General features: G+C 42.5%; 2 protein-coding genes across 2 annotated transcripts; both read left to right on the top strand.

The window, feature by feature from the left end:
* Positions 1 to 10,302: 10,302 nt before the first annotated feature.
* LOC142625033 (uncharacterized) lies at positions 10,303 to 11,007 on the top strand. The gene is made up of 2 exons (XM_075798744.1): positions 10,303 to 10,629; positions 10,699 to 11,007. Exons 1-2 carry the CDS (start codon positions 10,303 to 10,305, stop codon positions 11,005 to 11,007), a joined length of 636 nt encoding a protein of 211 aa, XP_075654859.1.
* A 1,207-nt stretch (positions 11,008 to 12,214) lies between these two features.
* Positions 12,215 to 13,012, top strand: LOC142625032 (uncharacterized). The gene is made up of 2 exons (XM_075798743.1): positions 12,215 to 12,586; positions 12,803 to 13,012. Exons 1-2 carry the CDS (start codon positions 12,215 to 12,217, stop codon positions 13,010 to 13,012), a joined length of 582 nt encoding a protein of 193 aa, XP_075654858.1.
* Positions 13,013 to 20,773: the final 7,761 nt, after the last annotated feature.

Here is a 20,773-nt window from a genome sequence, read left to right as displayed (position 1 = left end):
CACATTATATTTGGAGATTTTCCTAAGTATGATATCCTCGTCCTGGAATTCCTTCGTCGAGTGTGCCTGATAATTCCAATAGCATCCTCGTCCACAAATCTTTATGTGGACGAGTCCTCTCGGGATAAGCTGTGCACATCCCATGGACAAGGGATGGAGCTTTGCCATCATCCTCAGGACAGCCTTGCCCGTTACCCTTGTTCTGAGGATAACTCCTGGACGGCTGCCGAGGTGATGACCGTCTAGGGATGGTCAGAGTTTTCGTCCCACATCAGTTGCCCCCTCGTCCAGGAGTTATGCAACGTATCGACAGATTTTAGGACGAGTTCATCCCCCTTTATTTTTTTTTTATCTTATCTTTTTTTTTTTAATGCACTGCGTGTCACACATCCATAGGGGGTCAGTCATCTGTTTTTATTCCTTCGAGGCATGCGCCACGTGTCGCATTTTAGTTGGTTCCGTCGTTGCGGTTACCGAGACTTTTCTGCCTATAAATAGCGGTTTCCCTCTCATGCCCCTTTCACTTTTTCAAATTTTCTGCTTTGACACTCTCGTTCGTCGCTTCGTCTAAGAATATCCTCAGCGTCCTTAGTGTCCCTCTAGAGCTAGGTAATCTTTCTACACTTATTTTAGCTTTCCTTTTTAAGTGTGAGGACGTTTTCAATGGCCTCCTGCTCGTCTAGTGACAGTGTGGTCAAGGCCATAGATGAGTATCACGACGACTCTAGTTATGACACTTCTAGTAATGTTAGTAGTAGTAGTGGTCATACAACTGAGGAATACACATCTGGTGTTCCTGGAATCCTCGTAGAAATTTTTCAAGAGAGTGTTAGGACGAGGACAGCCTCTGGGGCTGACACCTCGACGAGCTCCCCGCCGTCCTCCCCTTTGGACGAACGAGAAACCGTGTATAGTTGTGCTCTAGAGGTTCCTTCTAGGACGGACGAGAGAAGGTTAGATGCCCTTAGGACTTGGTTTTAGATTCCTGATGATCTAAACCCTAGGTTAGCTGTCCGAGGTGAATGGTGTTGCCGGCCTCGTTTTGGGATAGGTGTCTATGAGGCTTATTTGTTAGGGGGGCTTAGACTTCCTTTGAATGCCTTTGCTAGGGAATTACTCACTAGGCTGGGCTTGGGAGTGTGTCAGCTTAACCCCAATGCATGGAGACTAATTGTCTCCATGCAAGTCTTATGGATGGAGGTGTTTGACGGGGACCGTCCTATCACCGTGGACGAGTTCTTGTACTGCTATAAACCCTCCGAGATAAATCAATCTCGAGGCTTCCATCAGTTCACAGCTAGGGGCAATGACTGTGGACTGATTAAGTCTTTGCCCTCGTCTGACAGAAACTGGAAGACGGAATTTTTCTTCGTCTCTGGTTTCTAGGCGGGGCATCCCGTTGAGGTTGGTAGAGATTCTTTTGCTTCTTATACTGGAGACATAGGGAACCTTCATCCAGAAGGTATGTTATGCTCTTCATTTTTGTTTTCTTTTTATTATACTCTCTTTGGATGATGGTCTAACCATAACTTCTTTCTTCCCTTTCCAGCCGTTGGACGACCTTCTCTGAGCAAGTTCCACCGAGATCGCGTCCACAGGGCCCGTCTACATTCTGAACGAGACTTTCACTCGTTAGTGACCCTTAAGCGTCTACACAAGTGGGGACTTGGCCCTGAACCGTCCGTCGAAGCTTTAGCACACGAGCTAACTACCCGTAGATGTGAGTGCTCCTTTTAAGATATGCGTTTTTCATTTTTGTTTTATTATTATTATTATTTTTATTTTATTTTATTATTATTATTATTATTTTTTAGGAATGGCAACCATGAAGGGAAACAAGGGGAAGGAAGTGGTCGACGAGGCAGCTAGATCTGAACCTCAACCCCAACCTCGTCCTGTTTCTGGAGAAAAAAGGAAGAGCTTGTCTAAGCATGTGGACTTGGCTAGCTTGCCAAGTCGTCGAGGGAAGAAGGCTAAGTCTGGGTCGTCCAGGCCTGAAACTGCTAGGCCTGATCCTCCTTCCCAGCCGCCCGTCCTGGACGTTGACGTAGACTCGTCCACGCCCCTTAGCGTCACTCCGTCCAAGTCTCCTGCTCTTGACTCGTCCCAGCCTCGAAGGATTTCTACCAATTTATTGGAGAATGAAGATCTGGCTTGGGAACGATTCCAAGAGGCTGTGAAAGGCGAGGACGTAGCTGCGTGCTACGACATGTCCTTGAAACAGTTCGAGCACTCCGGCGTCCACGATCTCTTCAAGGTGAGCATTTTTCCTCGTCCTGGTTCATCCATGTTTGCCCATTCTATCTTCTGAACTTTCTATTCTTCCATGTAGGCAATGTCAAAGTTCATTGCTACATCTAGGCAGGCCACAGAGATGGACAGGACGAGGATCCTTCTAGAGAAAAGAATAGAAGAGATCAAGAATGACTGTAGGACGTGGGCGGAGGTGGCGAACAAGGCCAAGGACGAGGCTGAGGAGTTGAAGGCTTTAGTGGGGGAGCTGAAGTCCGACGCTGCCAAGAAGGATGACCGTCTGGAGCTTCTTCAAAAGGAGAATGACGAGCTGAGTCTTCTTCTTAAGAAAGCTAAAGACGAGGCAGTGGAGGAATTCAAGGCGTCCAAAGAGTTTACTGACCTGATGGACACAAACTACGCAGCAGGGTTTGAGGACTTTAGGATGGACGCTATGGACAGCTTTCCTGAAGTTGACTTTAGCATCATTAAACTCAACCTTGCTGCTGCTACAAGTTCTCTCGTCCACACAGGCTCAGACGATGTCAACATCGAGGACGACGCTTCCACCAGACCAGCCCAGGACGACCCCAACACTGATGCCCCTTCCTCTTGAATAAGATGTTTATGTTTTTAACCAATTGTCATTGTCGCTTAGCTTTCTTTTCTTTCTTCTTTTTTTTTTTATTTTATTTAAAATGTATTTAAGAATTTGAAATGTATTCAAGTACAATTTCCTCGTCTAGAGTGTTCTAGACGAGTTTATGAACAATGCCTTTTAATGCTTATTTTATAAGGGTTTTTGGACGGTGGCCGTCTACCCTTTTCAGGTTAAAGAATATCTTCTTTGTTTGTTATCATTTATGCCATTGTCTTTTAAACAACGCTCTAAGTGTTGAATGACCGTCTACAATCTTTTTATGGACAACCCACTTAGGACTGATGATGACTGCATTACTTTTGCCTGTCCTTTAGGCAATTATTATTCGCCTTCTCGAAAGTAGTTTACAATGTTTATTTTTTCTCGTCTTGACGAGTGCTCGTCTCTGGAATGCTATACCTTAAGGCTTACTTTTCTTTCTTAGACGAGTGGGCCTTGGCCTTTTTCCTTTTGCTTTATCCTTTTTTAAAGGAAAGCTTTGGACGAGCTGTCCTTGGCTTCTTTCTCTTGCTTTATCCTTGTTAAAGGAAAGCTTTGGACGAGAAGGCCTTGACTTCTTTCTCTTGCTTTATCCTTTTTTAAAGGAAAGCTTTGGACGAGCGTCTCTGCGTCCGAACTTTTTCAATTCACCTTAGACTTTTCCTCTTCTGTGGATATTATTATGGAAACTAAGTCTATGCATCAAATACATAAAAAACTCAAACCATATTATTACATGAACATTGCTCACAAATATGGCACATGCCTATAAGCTAGTGCCTTATTAAGATATTTAAGTACATAGCCTCGTCTTTCGTAAGCTGGTCTGTAAGTAGTGCAAAAGTTTAAGGACTAGCGCACTTTTATTCATAACACACCGTAATAGTAGTAAAAATACAGCAGCAAATATAAGCAAACACAAATATAAGCAAACACGCAAATCATAGCTGTAACTTTGCCACTGACTTCCCTCGTCCCTACTTATTACTGATAGTACCTTCTCAGGTGTTCCACGTTCTAGGGATGCTCTAACTTCCACCCGTCCAGGGCTTCCAGGTAGTAGGACCCCTGCCTCTTGCAGTTGATTACCCTGTAGGGTCCTTCCCAATTGGGTCCCAGTTTTCCATGAGCTAGGTTCCTGGTCGCCAAGGAGACCCTTTTGAGGACAAGGTCCCCCACACCGAACCGTCTAGGCTTTACCATGGCATCATGTTGTCTGGCCATGAGATTTTTGTACCTCGCCATCCTTTGCTCCGCATCCATTCTTACCTCGTCAATAAGATCGAGGTCAAGGTGAAGTTGTTCCCCGTTGTCCTTCTCCTGGTACTCCTTCACTCGGTGACTTGCCATATGGACCTCCGCTGGTATGACAGCTTCACTCCCATAGGCTAGTTTAAAAGGGGTCTCTCCTGTCGGAGTTCGTGCAGTCGTCCTATAAGCCCAAAGAACACTTGGTAGCTCGTCTGGCCATATCCCTTTTGCCCCCTCGAGCCGGGTCTTGATGATTTTCAGCAGGGATCGGTTTGCTACTTCTGCTTGTCCATTTGCCTGTGGATGGAAGGGTGAGGAATAGTGATTCTTGATCCCAAAATGACTGCAAAAGTCCTTGAAGGGCGCATTGTCAAATTGACGTCCGTTGTCAGATACTAATACCCTGGGTACTCCGAACCTACATAGGATATTCTTCCATACAAAATTTTTCACATTTTGCTGAGTGATTGCTGCAAGAGGCTCGGCTTCTACCCACTTGGTAAAGTAATCTATTCCTACCACCAAAAACTTCATCTGTCGGATTCCCATGGGGAAGGGGCCTAGGATGTCCAGTCCCCACTGTGCGAAGGGCCATGGGGCCATCATTGGGGTCTGGTATTCTGACGGCTGTCTAGGCACATTGCTGTAGCGCTGGCATTGGTCACATACCTTGACATAAGCTTTAGCATCTGCCTGCATTGTAGGCCAATAGTAGCCGGCACGGACGATTTTATGGACTAGCGACCTTGCTCCTGAATGATTTCCACACGATCCTTCGTGAACTTCCCTTATAACATAGTTTGACTCGTCAGGAGCCAAGCATCTTAAGTAAGGTTGGGAAAAACCTCGCTTGTACAACACTTCATTTATGAGGACATACTTGGCCGACCTGACCCTTAACTTTCTCGCTTCATCTTTGTCTCTGGAAGCCTTCCATCTTTGAGGTAAACCATTATCGGACTCATCCAATTCTCTCCTCCTCCTATCTGCTGTATGTCAGGGATGTCTATGCTCGGCATATATTGGATGTTGTCGAACTCGTCTATGACCCCTGTCGATGCGGCTTTCGCCAAGGCGTCTGCTTCTGCATTCTCCTCCCTGGGAAGTTGAATAAAACTTATGGCTGAAAATTTTCGTGCAAGGCGTTTCACTTTGTTGAGGTATTTCTTCATTTGATCTTCCTTAACATCACACATCCCATTCACTTGGTTAATGACCAGTTGAGAATCTCCTCTGATTGTTAGCGACTCCGCCCCTAAGGACTTGGCTAACTCCAGTCCCTTGAGTAGAGCCTCGTACTCGGCCTCGTTGTTGGTAGTTGGGTACTGCAAACGGGCCGCATACTCCAGCCTGTCACCTTCAGGGGACTTCAGTACAATTCCAATCTCTCCTGCATACAGTGTGGACGATCCGTCTACATTGACCACCCACATTTCATTTCCTTCGTCCTTATTCAGGTCGTCCTGGCTGGGGGTGAATTCTGCGATGAAATCTACCAACGCCTGCGCCTTTATCGTACTCCTTGGGAGGTATCTGACATCAAATTCGCTGAGCTCAACAGCCCACTGCACTAGCCATCCAGCAACTTCCAACTTGCTCATCGCCTTCTTTATGGGATGGTCTGTTAGGACGTTGATGACGTGTGCCTGAAAATAATGTCTCAGCTTCTTGGAAGCTGTGATTAACGCGAAGGCTAGTTTCTCCATCATCGGGTATCGTCCTTCTGCCCCTCTCATCGCGTGGCTTGTGTAATAGACCGGTTTCTAGACTCTCTCCTCTTCTCTGACTAACGCTGAGCTTACTGCGTGTGGGGACACTGCCAAAAACAGGTACAACTCTTCCCCAGGTACAGACGGACTCAACAGTGGTGCAGTCATGAGATACGTCTTCAAGTCTTGGAAGGCCTGTTGACACTCGTCCGTCCATGCAAAAGCCTTCCTAAGGACTTTAAAGAATGGTAAACATTTGTCAGTAGCTTTTAATACAAACCTGTTGAGGGCGGCGACTCGTCCAGTGAGAGATTGGACCTCCTTGATATTTTTCGGTGGCTCTATGTTCAGTATTTCCTGGATTTTATTTGGATTCGCCTCAATTCCCCTGTGCGACACCATAAATCCCAAGAATTTCCCCGATGAAACCCCGAAAGCACACTTGCTTGGATTTAACTTCATGTTGTACCGTCGCAACGTATCAAAAGTCTCTTGAAGGTCATCCAGATGTTTATCCTCGTCCTGGCTCTTCACCAGCATGTCGTCCACATAAACCTCCACATTCTGCCCGATTTGAGGACGTAACATATGGTTAACCAGCCTTTGGTAGGTCGCCCCCGCGTTCTTCAAACCGAAGGGCATTACCTTGTAGCAATACAACCCTTGGCTTGTGATGAATGAGGTCTTCTCCTGATCCGCTTCATTCATCTGAATCTGGTTATATCCTGAGAAAGCGTCCATGAAGCTAAGTATCCTGTGACCTACCGTCGAGTCCACTAACTGGTCAATGCGTGGCAATGGGTAGCTATCCTTGGGGCAAGCTTTGTTTAGATCAGTGAAGTCCACGCACATTCGCCACTTGCCATTAGCTTTCTTCACCATGACCACGTTCGCCAACCAATCTAGGTAATGAACTTCTCGGATGAACTTCGCGGCGACCAACTTCTGTACCTCTTCCTTAATGGCATTATCTCGCTCGGGAGTGAAAACTCTTTTCTTCTGACGCACTGGTTTCGAATAGGGACACACGCTCAGGCTATGGGTAATGACACTCGGATCAATGCCAGACATGTCCTCATGACTCCATGCAAAGAAATCGAGGTTTCTCTTCAAGAACCGGATCAAAGGGCGCTTTGCCCCCTCTTCCATGCTCGCCCCAACTCTAGTATACTTCTCAGGCTGGTTATCGTCCAAAGGGATGTCCTCTAGTGCTTCAGTGGGTTCCGTCGCGATTCTTCGTCCGTCTATACTCATTGCCTGCATGTGCTCGTCCATTGCTAGCATAGCCAAATAGCATTCTCTGGCAGCCAACTAATCCCCTTGTACGTGGCCTACCCCGTGCTCAGTTGGAAATTTGATGGACAGGTGGTAAGTAGAGGTTACCGCCTTCCAACTATTCAAAGTTGGTCTTCCAATAATTGCATTATATGACGACGCACAATCGACAACAAGAAAATTCACCTCCTTGGTTATCTGCTGCGGATATGTTCCAACAACCACTGGTAGTGTGATGGTACCCACCGGTTGCACCTTCATTCCTCCGAATCCTACCAATGGCGAGTTTACTAGTCGAAGCTGATCTCGTCCTAGCCTCATTTGTTGGAATGCTGGGTAGTAGAGGATGTCTGCAGAGCTGCCATTGTCTATCAACACCCTCCTGGTCATGTAGTTAGAGATGAGTAGAGTGATGACTATCGCGTCATCATGTGGGTGATGAAGTCGTCCTGCTTCCTCGTCCGTGAACGTAACGGCATGCTGGTCTACTTGGATGACTGCGCCGTCGAGTTTCCTCATATGATCACCCTTATTTCTCCTAGTGGGGGTCGTGATGATTCTTCCACCTTAGCTTTCATTTTCTCATCTCTCTGGTCTCGTCCAAGGAAATTCCTCAGTTTTCCTTGTCTAATGAGATTTTCTATCTGCTGCTTCAAGTCAAAACATTCGTCCGTGTCATGCCCGTGGTCTCTGTGAAAGCAACAGTACTTGCTCCTGTTACTCTTGTTGGGGTCTCCTTTCATTTTATCCGGCCACTTCAAGGACGGATCGTCCTTGATCTACATAATAACCTGCTCTAGTGGCATAGTCAGGGGGTGTATTGCTGATTCCTCGCGGAGGAACTAGCCTTCTTACCATCCTTGTCTTTCCTCTCATCTACCCGAGCTTTCTTTGGACGAGGTCCTTGATCCGAATAACGATGGTGACCCGCTTCTGAACATTCTGCCCTTTTTCTTTTCTTTGCTATGATAGCGTCCTCAGCGTTCATAAAATTTTGGGCCGAATGGACGAGATCGGCCATGGTCTGTGGTTCCTGCTCGTAGAGCTTATGAATGAACAAGTCAGAATTGACCCCATTGTGGAAAGCGGCCAGTAATAGCTTGTCATCCATCTCGTCCACCGTCAGGGCCTCCCTATTAAACCGGGTGATGAAGGATCGCAAACTCTCATTTTCCCCTTGCTCTATGGTCAGTAGGCTGGAGGAGGAACGCTTGTGACGCTGTCCTCCAATGAAATTGTTGACAAACAACTTACTCAACTCTTCAAAGGATCCCACCGAATTTTTTGGGTATCTTACCGAACCACACCTGCGCCGGTCCCTTAAGTGTGGTGGGAAAAGCTCTGCACATAATCTCGTCCGGGACTCCTTGTAGGTGCATGGTCGTCTTGAAAGTTACAATATGATCGCAAGGGTCGCAATTTCCATCATACGAGTCCAGAGAAGGCATTTTGAACTTTGGAGGTAGGGGGTGACTGCTGATGGAAGCCGTGAAGGGGGAATCCGTTCGGTTAACCATATCATCCACTGGGTTCGCTCGCCTCATGTTTTCCCTCATTTCATCCATGGATTTTTACATCTGGTCTATCTCTTTTTCCAAGTGTGGCACCCTTCTTGAAGCGGTACCTCTTGTTTGATCTTCGGACTCGACATTTTCTCCTCTACCTTCCTGACTCGGTGCCCGTCTATCCGCATGCCCATCTTGGCGCTGCCTCCTGAGGTTGATCTCCCTATTCAACTCCTGGTTTTGACGTGTCAGTTCCGCCATAGCGGCGGCCATGGATTGTATATGTTGAATGGAGGGTGGTTGCACGACAGGCGCTGATCTGCGATCGCGAAGGGGGTTGCTAGAAGCACCCCTACTCTCCTCGTGGCCTGGGCTTGTAGCCCTTGATCTTGTTCGAACCATTCAGCCCTTTGTCTGGGAAAGGCTAATCGTTGAAAACAGAACAAACAACCGAACGAAAAGAACACTAGTTTTCCCACAGACGGCGCCAACTGATGATGCAAAGAAGATCAGTAGGCTGGATGCTTCGGACTTGAAAGGACCACTTGCTCTCTCTGCGGCCTAAAGAAAAAGAAAAGCGAATCAAAAGGTGACCAGGGCTGCCGGCCAAAGACCCTCCGATGGCAAAGTTAGTTTTTCTCTCTATATTCTTGAAGTTCCAACTTTTTTGGAGTAAGTTTCACATACCTTTGCTTTGCCAGAATCAGTGTTTATATAGCGTTCCCATAGACGGTTATTGAATACTGGAACCTCCCCTAGATTCGAGGAGGCAAAAGGATTAAATGTAACTGCCATAACCGTTTAGGAGTTACATTTCTATTTCACAACGGATATATGACAGTTATGCGTAGGATAAGGGATTATCACATTATATTTGGCGATTTTCCTAAGTATGATATCCTCGTCCTGGAATTCCTTCGTCGAGTGTGCCTGATAATTCCAATAGCATCCTCGTCCACAAATCTTTATGTGGACGAGTCCTCTCGGGATAAGCTGTGCGCATCCCATGGACAAGGGATGGAGCTTCGCCATCATCCTCAGGACGGCCTTGCTCGTTACCCTCGTTCTGAGGATAACTCCTGGACGGCTGCCGAGGTGATGACCGTCCAGGGATGGTCAGCGTTTTCGTCCCACATCACTACTATTTAAAGGGCTTCCCCTGTTTGGATTCCTCATTTTTTAGTTCAAAAATGTCCCTACAGTCCTATGTTTAAGTAGAAACAAAACTAAAGGACAATTTGGTAAAAATGCAACTCTAACTCCCACTAAAATATTGCCTAAAAAATAGGATCACTTTCCTATTAATTTTTAAATTGATTTATTCACTTATAAATTAGATTTTAAAATAAAAATTATATATATATAAAATAATTAAATACAGTTTTTTTTCTACAAAATAGGACAACTAAAAAAAAAAGCCTCATCGCACGCGCGAAGCGCATGTGATGAGGCTAGTATATATAAAAGAGCTCACCTGATTTGGAATCGCTTCCCCAAATCAAACAAAAAGTTCTCGGTAGGGTTAGGGTCCTCTCTGTCCCTGCCGTAGCAAATAGTTCCCTTCTCGGTTTGAGAAGGACGATACATCCCCTATAGTAACGTAGGTTGCTATTAGGGTTTGGTGTTTGTTTCTCGTAGGGCTTTGGAGTTTGTTTCTCGTAGGCTTTGGTGTGTGTTTTGTTACTATAGTATGGAGGAGATTACGCAGAATTGGAAGAAGTTATCTCTAACCGAAGAGGAAGGCAGAAATCTGGATTTAACGAAGAATAAGAGAGCAAGTAGGTTTGTGTTGGCGGCCATATTTTTCATGAGGCACACTGTAAACATTGAAGCGGTGGCTCGGACTTTCTGTCCACTATGGCGTACTCGCAGAGAGTTTGAGGTCAATGATGCAGGGAATAACATTGTTCTATTTGATTTTGAGTTGGAGGCGGATGTGGAGAAGGTGCTTCTAGGGGAACCATGGTCCTATGATAGGCACTTGGTGGTTTTGGAACGGTATGATGGTTCTACTCTGGTTCAGACTTTGAAGTTCGACACTGCCGTGTTCTGGATTCAGCTTCATAATTTGCCTCATTCGCTGTAGAATTTTGAGACGGCACAGAGTCTGGGTGAGAGTATTGGTGTTTTCATGAATCCTAGAGATCCTAGTGAGATGAGAGGGTGTAATTTTATGAAGGTTCGGGTGGCTGTGGATATTTCGAAACCGTTGTGCAGAGGGCGTCGTGTTACTTGGGATCAAGATTCTGATGGGTGGATTGCTTTTAAGTACGAGCGTCTTTCGAATCTGTGTTATTGGTGTGGTTTGATGTCTCATGATGATAAGGACTGTTTAATAGGTATACAGAGTACCATTGCACCGTTCAGAGGTTCAGTAATTTGGGGCATGGCTTAGAGCAGCTTAGTTTAATCCAGCCAAGAAATCGTCTGTGACAGTACCAGGGTATGAGGTAATGCAGCGACAGTCAATGGCAAAGGAGAAGGGTTCGTTGGGAGATGGCCTGGGTTCAGATTATGTGCAATCGGGTTCAGATGGGGTGGGCGTGATGGAGTTTGAGGTGACTTGGCCAGCACCGACGGTTGGTTCAGTCAATACTTTCGCCAATCAGACTCGTCCTGAATTCGAGGAGCTAATTCAGGAGATTGATAAGCCCATTCACGAGGTTCATAAGGTTCATGAGGTTGTAAATTGGGACCCTGTAATGGGAGGGGATTTAGTTCCTTTTGACACTCCGGTTACTGAGGCTTTACAGGTTTCGGGTCTAGTAGATCAAGGACTGAATTTTTCTGAAAAGGAATCTATTGTAAAGGACATTAATTTCAGTATGGGTTCGGCTGGTAGTGCAGGAGCTATGGGGAGGGGGAGAAGAAAAGGCAGGCCCAAAGGTGTTGTAAACAATGGGAAGAGGTCCAAGGTGGTAAGGGGGTCAGCCCCTAATAGTACGGATATAGCAGCTGGTTGTGAGAGTATTGGGGGGTTTGAGGTGGTTCTGAAACGCAAGAAAGATGGGTTGGATGGGGTGGCGCATCAGAAAAAGTCTAAATTGGAGCATGGGGTCGGTTATTGTCACTCATGTGGATGCATCTTTAGTATCGGCGGAGGTTGCTGGGCAACCCCGCCGGGTCCAATGAGTCTTTTAAGTTGGAACTGTCGGGGGTTTGGGAACCTCCAGACAGTTAAGGCCTTGGAGAAATTGGTTTTCCAAGAAGAGCCCAGAATTGTTTTCCTTATGGAAACAAAGTCAGATTTGGAGTGGATGGTTATGGTCAGGGATAGATGTAAATTTAAGCATGGATTGATAGTTCCAAGTAGAGGCAAGAGTGGGGGTTTGGCAATGCTTTGGAAGGAGGGGGTTAGATTGGATGTGCAGACTTATTATCCCAACCATATCGATGCTCTTGTTGATGGTGGGAGTGAGGTTGGATGGTGGCACTTGACGGGGTTCTATGGTGATCCGGATACAGCAAAGAGGCCAGAATCATGGGCAAAACTTAAACACCTACGGGGTACCTTTACCTTACCTTAGTTGGTGATTGGTGATTTTAATGAAATTATGGGTATGTCGGAAAAGGAGGGGGGTAGTGAGAGACATAGGCCGCAGATGGATAAATTCATTGAGACAATTAATTGGTGTAGTTTGAGGGACATCGGTTTTGTGGGGCCTAGGTTCACATGGTTGTATCGAAAATCCGATGGTTCGCAGATTAGGGAGAGATTGGACGGAGCTCTTGTGACTTCAGATTGGCTGAATCGTTTTCCTTCAGCCAAGCTTTTTCATTTATCCTCTTCTGCTTCAGATCATTCCCCATTGTCTCTCCGGTTAGTGCCTAAGCCGAGATCTAGGATGGCTGGTAAATTGTTTCGCTTTGAATCTATGTGGCTTAAAGAGCCAAGATGTGCGGAAATTGTCCAAGAAGCATGGGGGGAAGGTTTAAGGGAAGCTTCTTCAGATGTGTTGGGCAAATGCCTTGAGGTTTGTCGATCCAGATTGGATAGGTGGAATAAAACTGAATTTGGTCATGTAGGGAGAACTATTGCTGATTTGTAGAAGCGTCTTGAATGGCTAGAACTTTAGCCTTCTTCTCCAACAATCATACGGGATTTGAGAAGCACTCAGATTGATCTGAATATTTGGTTGGAGAAGGAAGATGCCATGTGGTTGTAGTGCTCTAGAATAAATTGGTTGCAGTCCGGCGATAGGAACACTAGGTTTTTCCATGCAAAGGCCTCAGCTCGCTATAGTAAAAATCTTATTTCTGGCTTGATGGATGCTAGGGAGGTTTGGCAAGAGGAGGATTCCAAGGTGGAAGAAATTGTGGTGGACTATTATCAAACTTTATTCACTTCTAGCAACCCTTCGGATTTTGTTGAGCTTCTCCAAGCAGTGAATCCGAGGTGACTTCAGACATGAACAATGACTTGACAAAAGTATTTATAGCTAATGAAGTGAGACAGACTTTGAAACAAATGTACCCGCTTAAAGCGCCAGGCCCAGATGGGATGCCACCACTATTTTTTCAGCACTTCTGGCCTCTCATCGGTGATGTGGTGACAAACACTGTCCTTGACTTCCTTAATGCAAGTATCTCTCCTCCAAATTTTCATGATACTCATATTGTGCTTATTCCTAAATGTAAAGAGCCCATGAGAATTACTGATTATAGGCCTATAAGTTTATGTAATGTGGTATATAAAATTGCATCAAAAAGTATTGCTAACAGGCTGAAGAAGATCTTACCGCAAATTATCAGTGACACTCAGAGTGCGTTTGTGCATGGGAGGCTTATCACTGATAATATTCTTGTTGCTTTTGAAACTATGCACCATATCAGTCAAAAGAAAGTAGGGAAAACAGGAGAAATGGCGCTGAAGTTAGATATGAGTAAGGCTTACAATAGAGTGGAGTGGATATGCCTAGAGAAAATTATGGAGAAATTGGGCTTTGCAGATAGATGGAGGGCGCTTGTGATGAAATGTGTTACTTCAGTCACTTACTCAATGAGAATTAATGGAAAGCCTAGAGGTCATATTGTACCTAGTAGAGGGCTCCAGCAAGGGGATCCTTTATCGCCCTATTTATTTCTTTTATGTGCTAAAGGGCTCTCTGCCTTGATAAAATCTGCAGTTGACAGTGGTGATATGGGGGGTATTGCAGTGTGTAGAGGTATCCTAAATTATCCCATCTGTTTTTTGCAGATGATAGTCTAATTTTTTGTAAGGCTTCCATTGAGGAGTGTTTGGCTTTACAACGAATTTTGCAGGTTTATAAGAAAGCTTCAGGGCAACAGTTGAATCCTGCGAAGACTTCCTTGTTTTTTAGTAGTAATACTCCGGGTGATATTAGGGAGGAGATAAAAAATATGTTTAGAGCTCAAGTAATCAGACAACATGAGAAGTACTTGGGCTTACCTTCTTTAGTGGGGCGACGTAAGCGGAATACTTTTAATGAGATAAAAGAAAAATTGGGTAAGAAGTTGGCAAGTTGGAAGGAGAAGATGTTGTCTAAGGCTGGAAAGGAAGTTCTAATCAAGGCAGTGGCACAGGCTATTCCCACTTATACCATGAGCTATTTTAAAATTCCATATTCACTGTGTGATGAACTCACAACGATGATTAGGAATTTTTGGTGGGGGTAGAAGCGAGACGAAAAAAAGATGGCCTGGTTGAGTTGGGATAAATTATGTAAATCTAAGGAGGAAGATGGTATGGGGTTTAAGCAATTACAAGAATTTAATTTAGCACTTTTGGCGAAACAGGGTTGGAGGCTTCAGATGAAACAAGACTCTTTGGTGTATTGAGTCCTAAAGGCAAAGTACTTTCCCAAGTGTAATTTTATTGATGCTACAATTGGCCATAATCCATCTTTTACCTAGCGGAGTATTATGGCAGCGCAGGGGCTAGTGAGGTATGGAATAAGGTGGAGAATTAGAAATGGGGAGCATGTTTGTGTCTGGGGTGATAAGTGGTTGCCTTCTCCTAGCACATGTCAAGTGTCTTCACTGAAGCTTTTTCTGAGTGCTGATACTCAGGTGTGTGAGTTAATAAATAAGGAGGAGGCCACATGGAAGACTGATGTGCTGAAGGTTTTATTCTTGTCTCATGAAGTTGATTTAATTAGTAGTATTCCTCTTAGTTCTTGGATGCCAACTGATAGGCAGATTTGGGCTCTCACTTCCAATGGTTTATTTAGTGTTCGTAGTGCCTATTATGGTGCTCTACAGTTATACAAGGCTGAGACCAGTGGTACTTGTTCAGATGACAGCCTTAATAGGAGATTTTGGAAGCATATTTGGCAGCTATCTGCTTCGCATAAGGTTAGACATTTTGTGTGGAGGGCTTGCTGTGACATTTTTCCTACAAAAAGGAACTTGTTGCGGAGGAAAATATTGTAGGAAAGTCAGTGCGAGAACTGTAATCAGGAGGACGAGACAGCAGGCCATTTGTTTTGGACGTGTCCAACAGCTCGTTAAATGTGACAAAATTCGAAGTGGGTTTTCCCAGTGGAATCAGAGCATTGTAGTTCATTTAAAGAGCTTATGTGGTGCTTGCTAATGGGTGATCAACCTAGGTTTGAGCTTACTGCTAAGGTGGGAATGTGTGCATGGGCGTTGCGGCACAATAGGAATCAAGTTCGGCTTGGGGGTGTTAGGAAGACTGGTCACGTTCTGTTGCAATGGGCCGTGCAATATCTGGAAGAATATTATGTAGTTTTTGAACTCTCTCCCACACCTTTGATCCCAGCTTCGGTCCTAGCCTATGATGCACGGACGCGGCGCCAGAGGTGCCGCACCCACGTCCGACGCGGCGCAATGCGGCAACGCCCGAGGGACGCTGCTGCTCGCGCGGCGGTGCCGCGTCGGGCCCAAGGAAGTCAATACCGTACCGGAGGCTGTACCGGTTTGGCCACCGGTATGATATATTTCGGATACTGGTCAATACCGGTGTACTGTTTCGGGTTTACCGCTATTTTATATACATACACACACACACACACACGCACACCAAAATCTCAAGAACCATGTTTATAAACATATAATATTTCACTTATATGATAGTAAATATATAAGTTTATTATAAAACATTACCTCAATTCAGAACAAATTATTCATAGTTTTAGACTTTAGTATCAAATAATAAAAAAAAAAACACAATATAAAAAATAGAAAGTTTAGTTGTTCATTGCATACTAAGAAAACAAATAATACTAAGAAGTTAATGTAAATAAGTTACCATTATGCCTTTACAAAAATTCAAAAATTACAAAACTAAAAAATAAAAAAAAATAAAAAACTTTTTTCTATACTGGCCGGTATTACCTGAAATTGGCCGGTATGGCCGGTACGCGGCCGGTATTTTTTTCGGTACAATATAGAAGTGTACCGGTACCGATGCACTGACCAGTACGGTATGTACCGGCCGGTACCGGTACGGTATCGGCCACACTGGCCGGGCCGCGTCTGCCACGTGTTTTCTTTTTCTTTTCAGTCGACTCGCGCCACGCGGCTTGAATCGCGCCGACTCAGCTTTGATTCACGCCAATTCGGGTCGAATCGGTCAGAATCGGGCAGTATCGGCCGGCGACCGAAACGGCCGAAATCGGCCTTGAATCATGCCAAAACAGCCAAAATCGGCTCTGAATGAGACCCAGAAACCCTAAATCTGTCCTTCCTCAATTTTATTTTGAATATTTGTTACTTCTTTTGTGTTTTCTACTTTTCTTTTTGGTTTTGTGTTTTGTTTTGTGTTTCTTGCTTTCTTCTTTTTTTGTTTTGTGAATCAAGACATAGTAATATATTTTTTAAGAATATTTTAATAGTAAAAATATATAAAAAAATATAAATAACAATATTTTTAATAATTTTTTAATTGCCGAGTCCCGCCGCACCCGCACCCACCTTTTTCAAAAATTGCCGAGTCCCGCACCCGCACCCGTACCCGCACCCGCACCCACACCCATGCTTCATAGGTCCCAACTGCACATAGAAAAACATGGTCTCCTTCGCTAGATCATTCTTACAATGCTAATGTTGATGGTGCCACATTTTTAGACCTTGGAGCTGTTGGTATTGGGGTGATAGTTCGGGATGTGTCTGGGCAAGTTGTAGCAGCTTTAAGCAGTAAACTCGTGGCTCCTTTGGGGGCCATTGAGATGGAAGCAGAGGCTTTAGAGGCTGGGTTGCAGTTTGCTAGGGATGTTGGGATTCATGATTTCATTTTGGAGAGTGATTCTTTGTTGCTTATTCGTTCATTAACAGGTCTGTCTTCCCCTCCATCTTCTGTGGCTTCGGTGGTGCAAGGGTTGTTGGAGTTTAGTGAGGAGTTTCGTAAGGTGGCTTTTTCTCATGTATGTCGCCAAGACAATAGACCGGCTTATCTTTTAGCTAAACATGCCAAGGGCATTGTTTATATTTCTACTTGGTTGGAAGAGACGCCTTGTTTCTTAGAACAAGCTCTTTTCCATGATGTAATTTCTTTTGTTGATTCTTAATAAAGTTGTTGGTTTCATATCAAAAAAAAAAAAAAATCAAACAGTTTTTTGCAAATCGCACACTCTCTCTCTCTCTGCTCTTCCTCTTTTCAACTGAATGACTTTTCCTTTCCCCTGCTCTTTATGACCATTCTGTTGCTAGTGCCCATAAAAAAAAATCAAGGAAAGGATATTCAACCCGTACGTCAAAAGTCCTCTCTCTCTCTCTCAACCGGAAGCGACCATGGAAGGTACTCTTTACAGGCTTAATTTTCTTGATTTGAACTGTTGGAACATGAGAAGTCTTTTTTTTTTTTTCGATTGTATAGACCTCCTTTTTTAAAAAACAACATAAATAAATCCGAATTTGCTTTTACAAATCAAAAACTTCTAGCGGGATGAAAAATTACAGTCATACATATCAGCACACCGACTCTGCAATTTCATTCGTGTACATCTGCAAACTATTGACAACACTGTAAGAACAGAGGAGTCCAATGGAAAGGGCCTTAAGAGTGAAACCTCCTAGCTCCTCCCCCTAATAAAACCATTCTTTTCAAATACCCTGCTTTAATGAGGATAAAATTTATAAGATATTTCATCCAAATCTTCTAATATCTTGGTTAAACTAATGTGCTATATATTTATGTTAACGAATGCCGTAAGGGCATTGGTTTATGAACTATTTTTAGAAACATTGTATAGAAAAATGATAAAACAATTAGGTCATGTTTTGTAACTATTTTCATTTTCTTGTTTTTAAAGAAAAAAACAGATTTTTTGTGTTTTTAAAATGAAAAACACATTTGGTTAGTTGAAAAGAAAAAAGCATTTTCTGTCATACCTTGTTATCATCAAAAATCTATGGAAGCAGTAGTGATTTTGTGGCATGAGGTTATATATTGGGACGCTGGGACACAGATTCATACGAAACACATAAAATACCCATTTGACAATATCAATTAACCTCACACCAACAATTGACACTCAACAAATTTGATAGAAAATAAATTTTTGGTGCGAAAATTTGGGAGAAAAATATGTTAGACACGATAATTAGAGAGAGAAAAATTATATGAGTGGGAAAGGGAGTAAAAATAATATTAGATAAAAAAAATGTTGTTAGGTGACTCGAACTAGTGTGTTGATTCATTAAAGTAGCTTGTAGTCATTGTTTTCTCCCTGTTTATGTAAGTCCTAGAAAACTGAACAATGAAAAAAGCCAAAGCTTTGTTTTCAATCTCCTTCACAATATGGAAATTAGAAACAATTTTTGTTTTTTGCCTAAAATAAGTTGCCAAACAAATTTTTTGGCCTAAGAAACAAAAATTTGTTCTAGAAAACAGAAAATTTAGGAAAAAAAACAGTTACTAGACATAATTTTTCTGTTAATTTTTTATATTTCTTATAAAAGTAATATTAAAAATTTCTTAATATAATTTATTAACAATTGTCTTAAGGATACTCGTTAACTAACCCTATGTTTAATAATACAAATTAACATCAATAGCACCACTACAATTGACCATTTTCGTGCGTAAACACAGGATACATACTAGTTTTTTAATGAGGAGAGAAAAGAGATATTGCGAAAAAGAGTGCACATTCATTAATAAGTTCTACTCAAGCTAAAGTCCTTATGCTTCTACACTGGGTATATATATATTTTTTTAATTTTAATTAATGCATTGTATTAGAATTAGTAAAATATTTCTATAATACATGTATGATGTATCTACGATTTTTTTTTATTCGATAATTTTTCATTATAAAAAAAAAATCCCTTTACCATAGGAATTGTAAATACTCTAACATCTACTCTTTGTCGTGTTGAATTTTAACTGGCTCAAAATTGGACTTAAAAAAATGGTTCAAAAATATTTCTAGTAATTTTTAGGTTAGATAGATGGGATTATTTCAACTTGAAATGTAATTGGCTGATTAAAGGGGTTATGAATTTTTTTTTTTAACAAATAAAATTAAGTTGGAACAAAAAATATAATATGATTATGGTGGTTGTTTACAATAAAATAATCACTCTTAAGAGCCTAATCATGATTGGAGTATACTTTTTATGGTTTTGGGCCTAGGATTATCAACTAAAAATTATTATTATTAGTATTATTATTATTATTATTATTATTGTTGTTATTGTTATTGTTATTGTTATTGTTATTGTTATTGTTGTTGTTATTGTTATTGTTATTGTTATTGTTATTGTTATTATTGAGTCTTTTATCTCAATTGACACCACTTAATATTTCCACTTTCCAACTAAGATGTTGTGAGTTCAAATCTCCTACTCCCAAATATCAATTTATATATATATATATATATATATATATATATATATATATATATATATATATATATATATAATACATATTTTATAACAACAGATAATTACAAGAGTTAAAAAGATTCATCAAAATAAGTAAGTCAATTTTTTTTTCTCCCTTGAGTTATTTACTTAAATTCAAATTCCTAGAGTGATAGGTGATCAATCTTATCTAAGGAAACATGAAATTAACTTTAAAAAAATCAAAAGAACTGAATTAAATTATTGGGAAAAAACTTACTATCGGAGAAAAAACACTTTCTAAAACATAACTACCAATTAACACTTCCACAATACCGACCACTGGTTGATTGCCAATCAACAATATCAAATCCCAATTGACGCTTTACTAATATTCCCAATTTGAATTAAAACAAAACCCCCTTGAATTCCTAATGTTAAAAAGTGAATGCATGCCATTTTTCTTCATGATTGCAATTTCAACACTTCCCATCAAATCCGAATGTACACCCATCTTGGAGAGGACCAATTGAGAAGTGAAAGAGGCCAAGAGCTACCTGAAGCATTTTAATTACCCAAAGATGAATTATGACACGAACCAAATGGTAGTCAATGTCTATCTCGAAACACAAGATTGGCTACAAGAAACCCTACTCAAAGAGAAATGCTAATGCCACAAAATAATTTATAACTTTTGCAAAAACTCGCTTTGTGGAGAGTTGCAGTGGAGATGTGGACTCACCTGAATCCACTATTTTATTTCCACCACTCACAACTCTCCATGTGATGAGTTATGACAAAAATAGTAAATTATTTTGGGGCATGAAGCATTTCTTCTTTTCAAATGGTTGCAACCTGATGATGCTGAAAATCGTCAGTGAGCCGGATAGTTCTCACGTGCCCTTGGTAACCCACGTAACACAAATAAAAAAGAGAACCTTGCAGAGAGTACCGGTGTAGTACCAGCCAAAGACCCTCCAAATCAAGTTAGAAGAGAGAAATTTTCTATCACTCCAGAGTGCTAGAACTAGGATATTGTTATCCGTACCTTAATTTGTGAGGGCTTTGAGATTTTTATAGTAGCGTAGAGCTGACCTTAGTTTCTTGATGGAGAACATATTTCCTTATGGAGAAGATCTTTTCCAACGTCCATATATTATGGAATTCTTTCCTTGTAGGGATCCCTCAGATTACGGTGGAAGGTGGAATGCAAGGCATTCCAATATTAGGTTCCTTGGAGACTACTTAGGTCACGTGGGTGCCACGTGGCTTTGCCACCCATCTCCATCGGGTTTGTCCACCTTAAAGAGTCTGTTCACATTAAAGAGTCCGTCCCCATTAAAGAGTCTGTCCACTTTAAAGGGTATGTCTGTCTCTCTGCTTTCGAGGCTCCG

The sequence above is a fragment of the Castanea sativa genome, chromosome 2 (genome assembly GCF_040712315.1).
Source record: "Castanea sativa cultivar Marrone di Chiusa Pesio chromosome 2, ASM4071231v1".
NCBI lineage: Eukaryota > Viridiplantae > Streptophyta > Magnoliopsida > Fagales > Fagaceae > Castanea > Castanea sativa.
This window is presented reverse-complemented; position numbering and strand designations above follow the sequence as displayed.

Excerpts from the sequence above, each read along its gene's own strand:
- LOC142625033 (XM_075798744.1), top strand. The coding sequence starts at position 10,303 with ATGGAGGAGATTACGCAGAATTGGAAGAAGTTATCTCTAACCGAAGAG. Across the intron at positions 10,630-10,698 it reads GGTATGATGGTTCTACTCTG|AATTTTGAGACGGCACAGAG; the intron begins GTTCAGACTTTG and ends CATTCGCTGTAG.
- LOC142625032 (XM_075798743.1), top strand. The coding sequence starts at position 12,215 with ATGGATAAATTCATTGAGACAATTAATTGGTGTAGTTTGAGGGACATC. Across the intron at positions 12,587-12,802 it reads TGTTGGGCAAATGCCTTGAG|TCCGGCGATAGGAACACTAG; the intron begins GTTTGTCGATCC and ends AATTGGTTGCAG.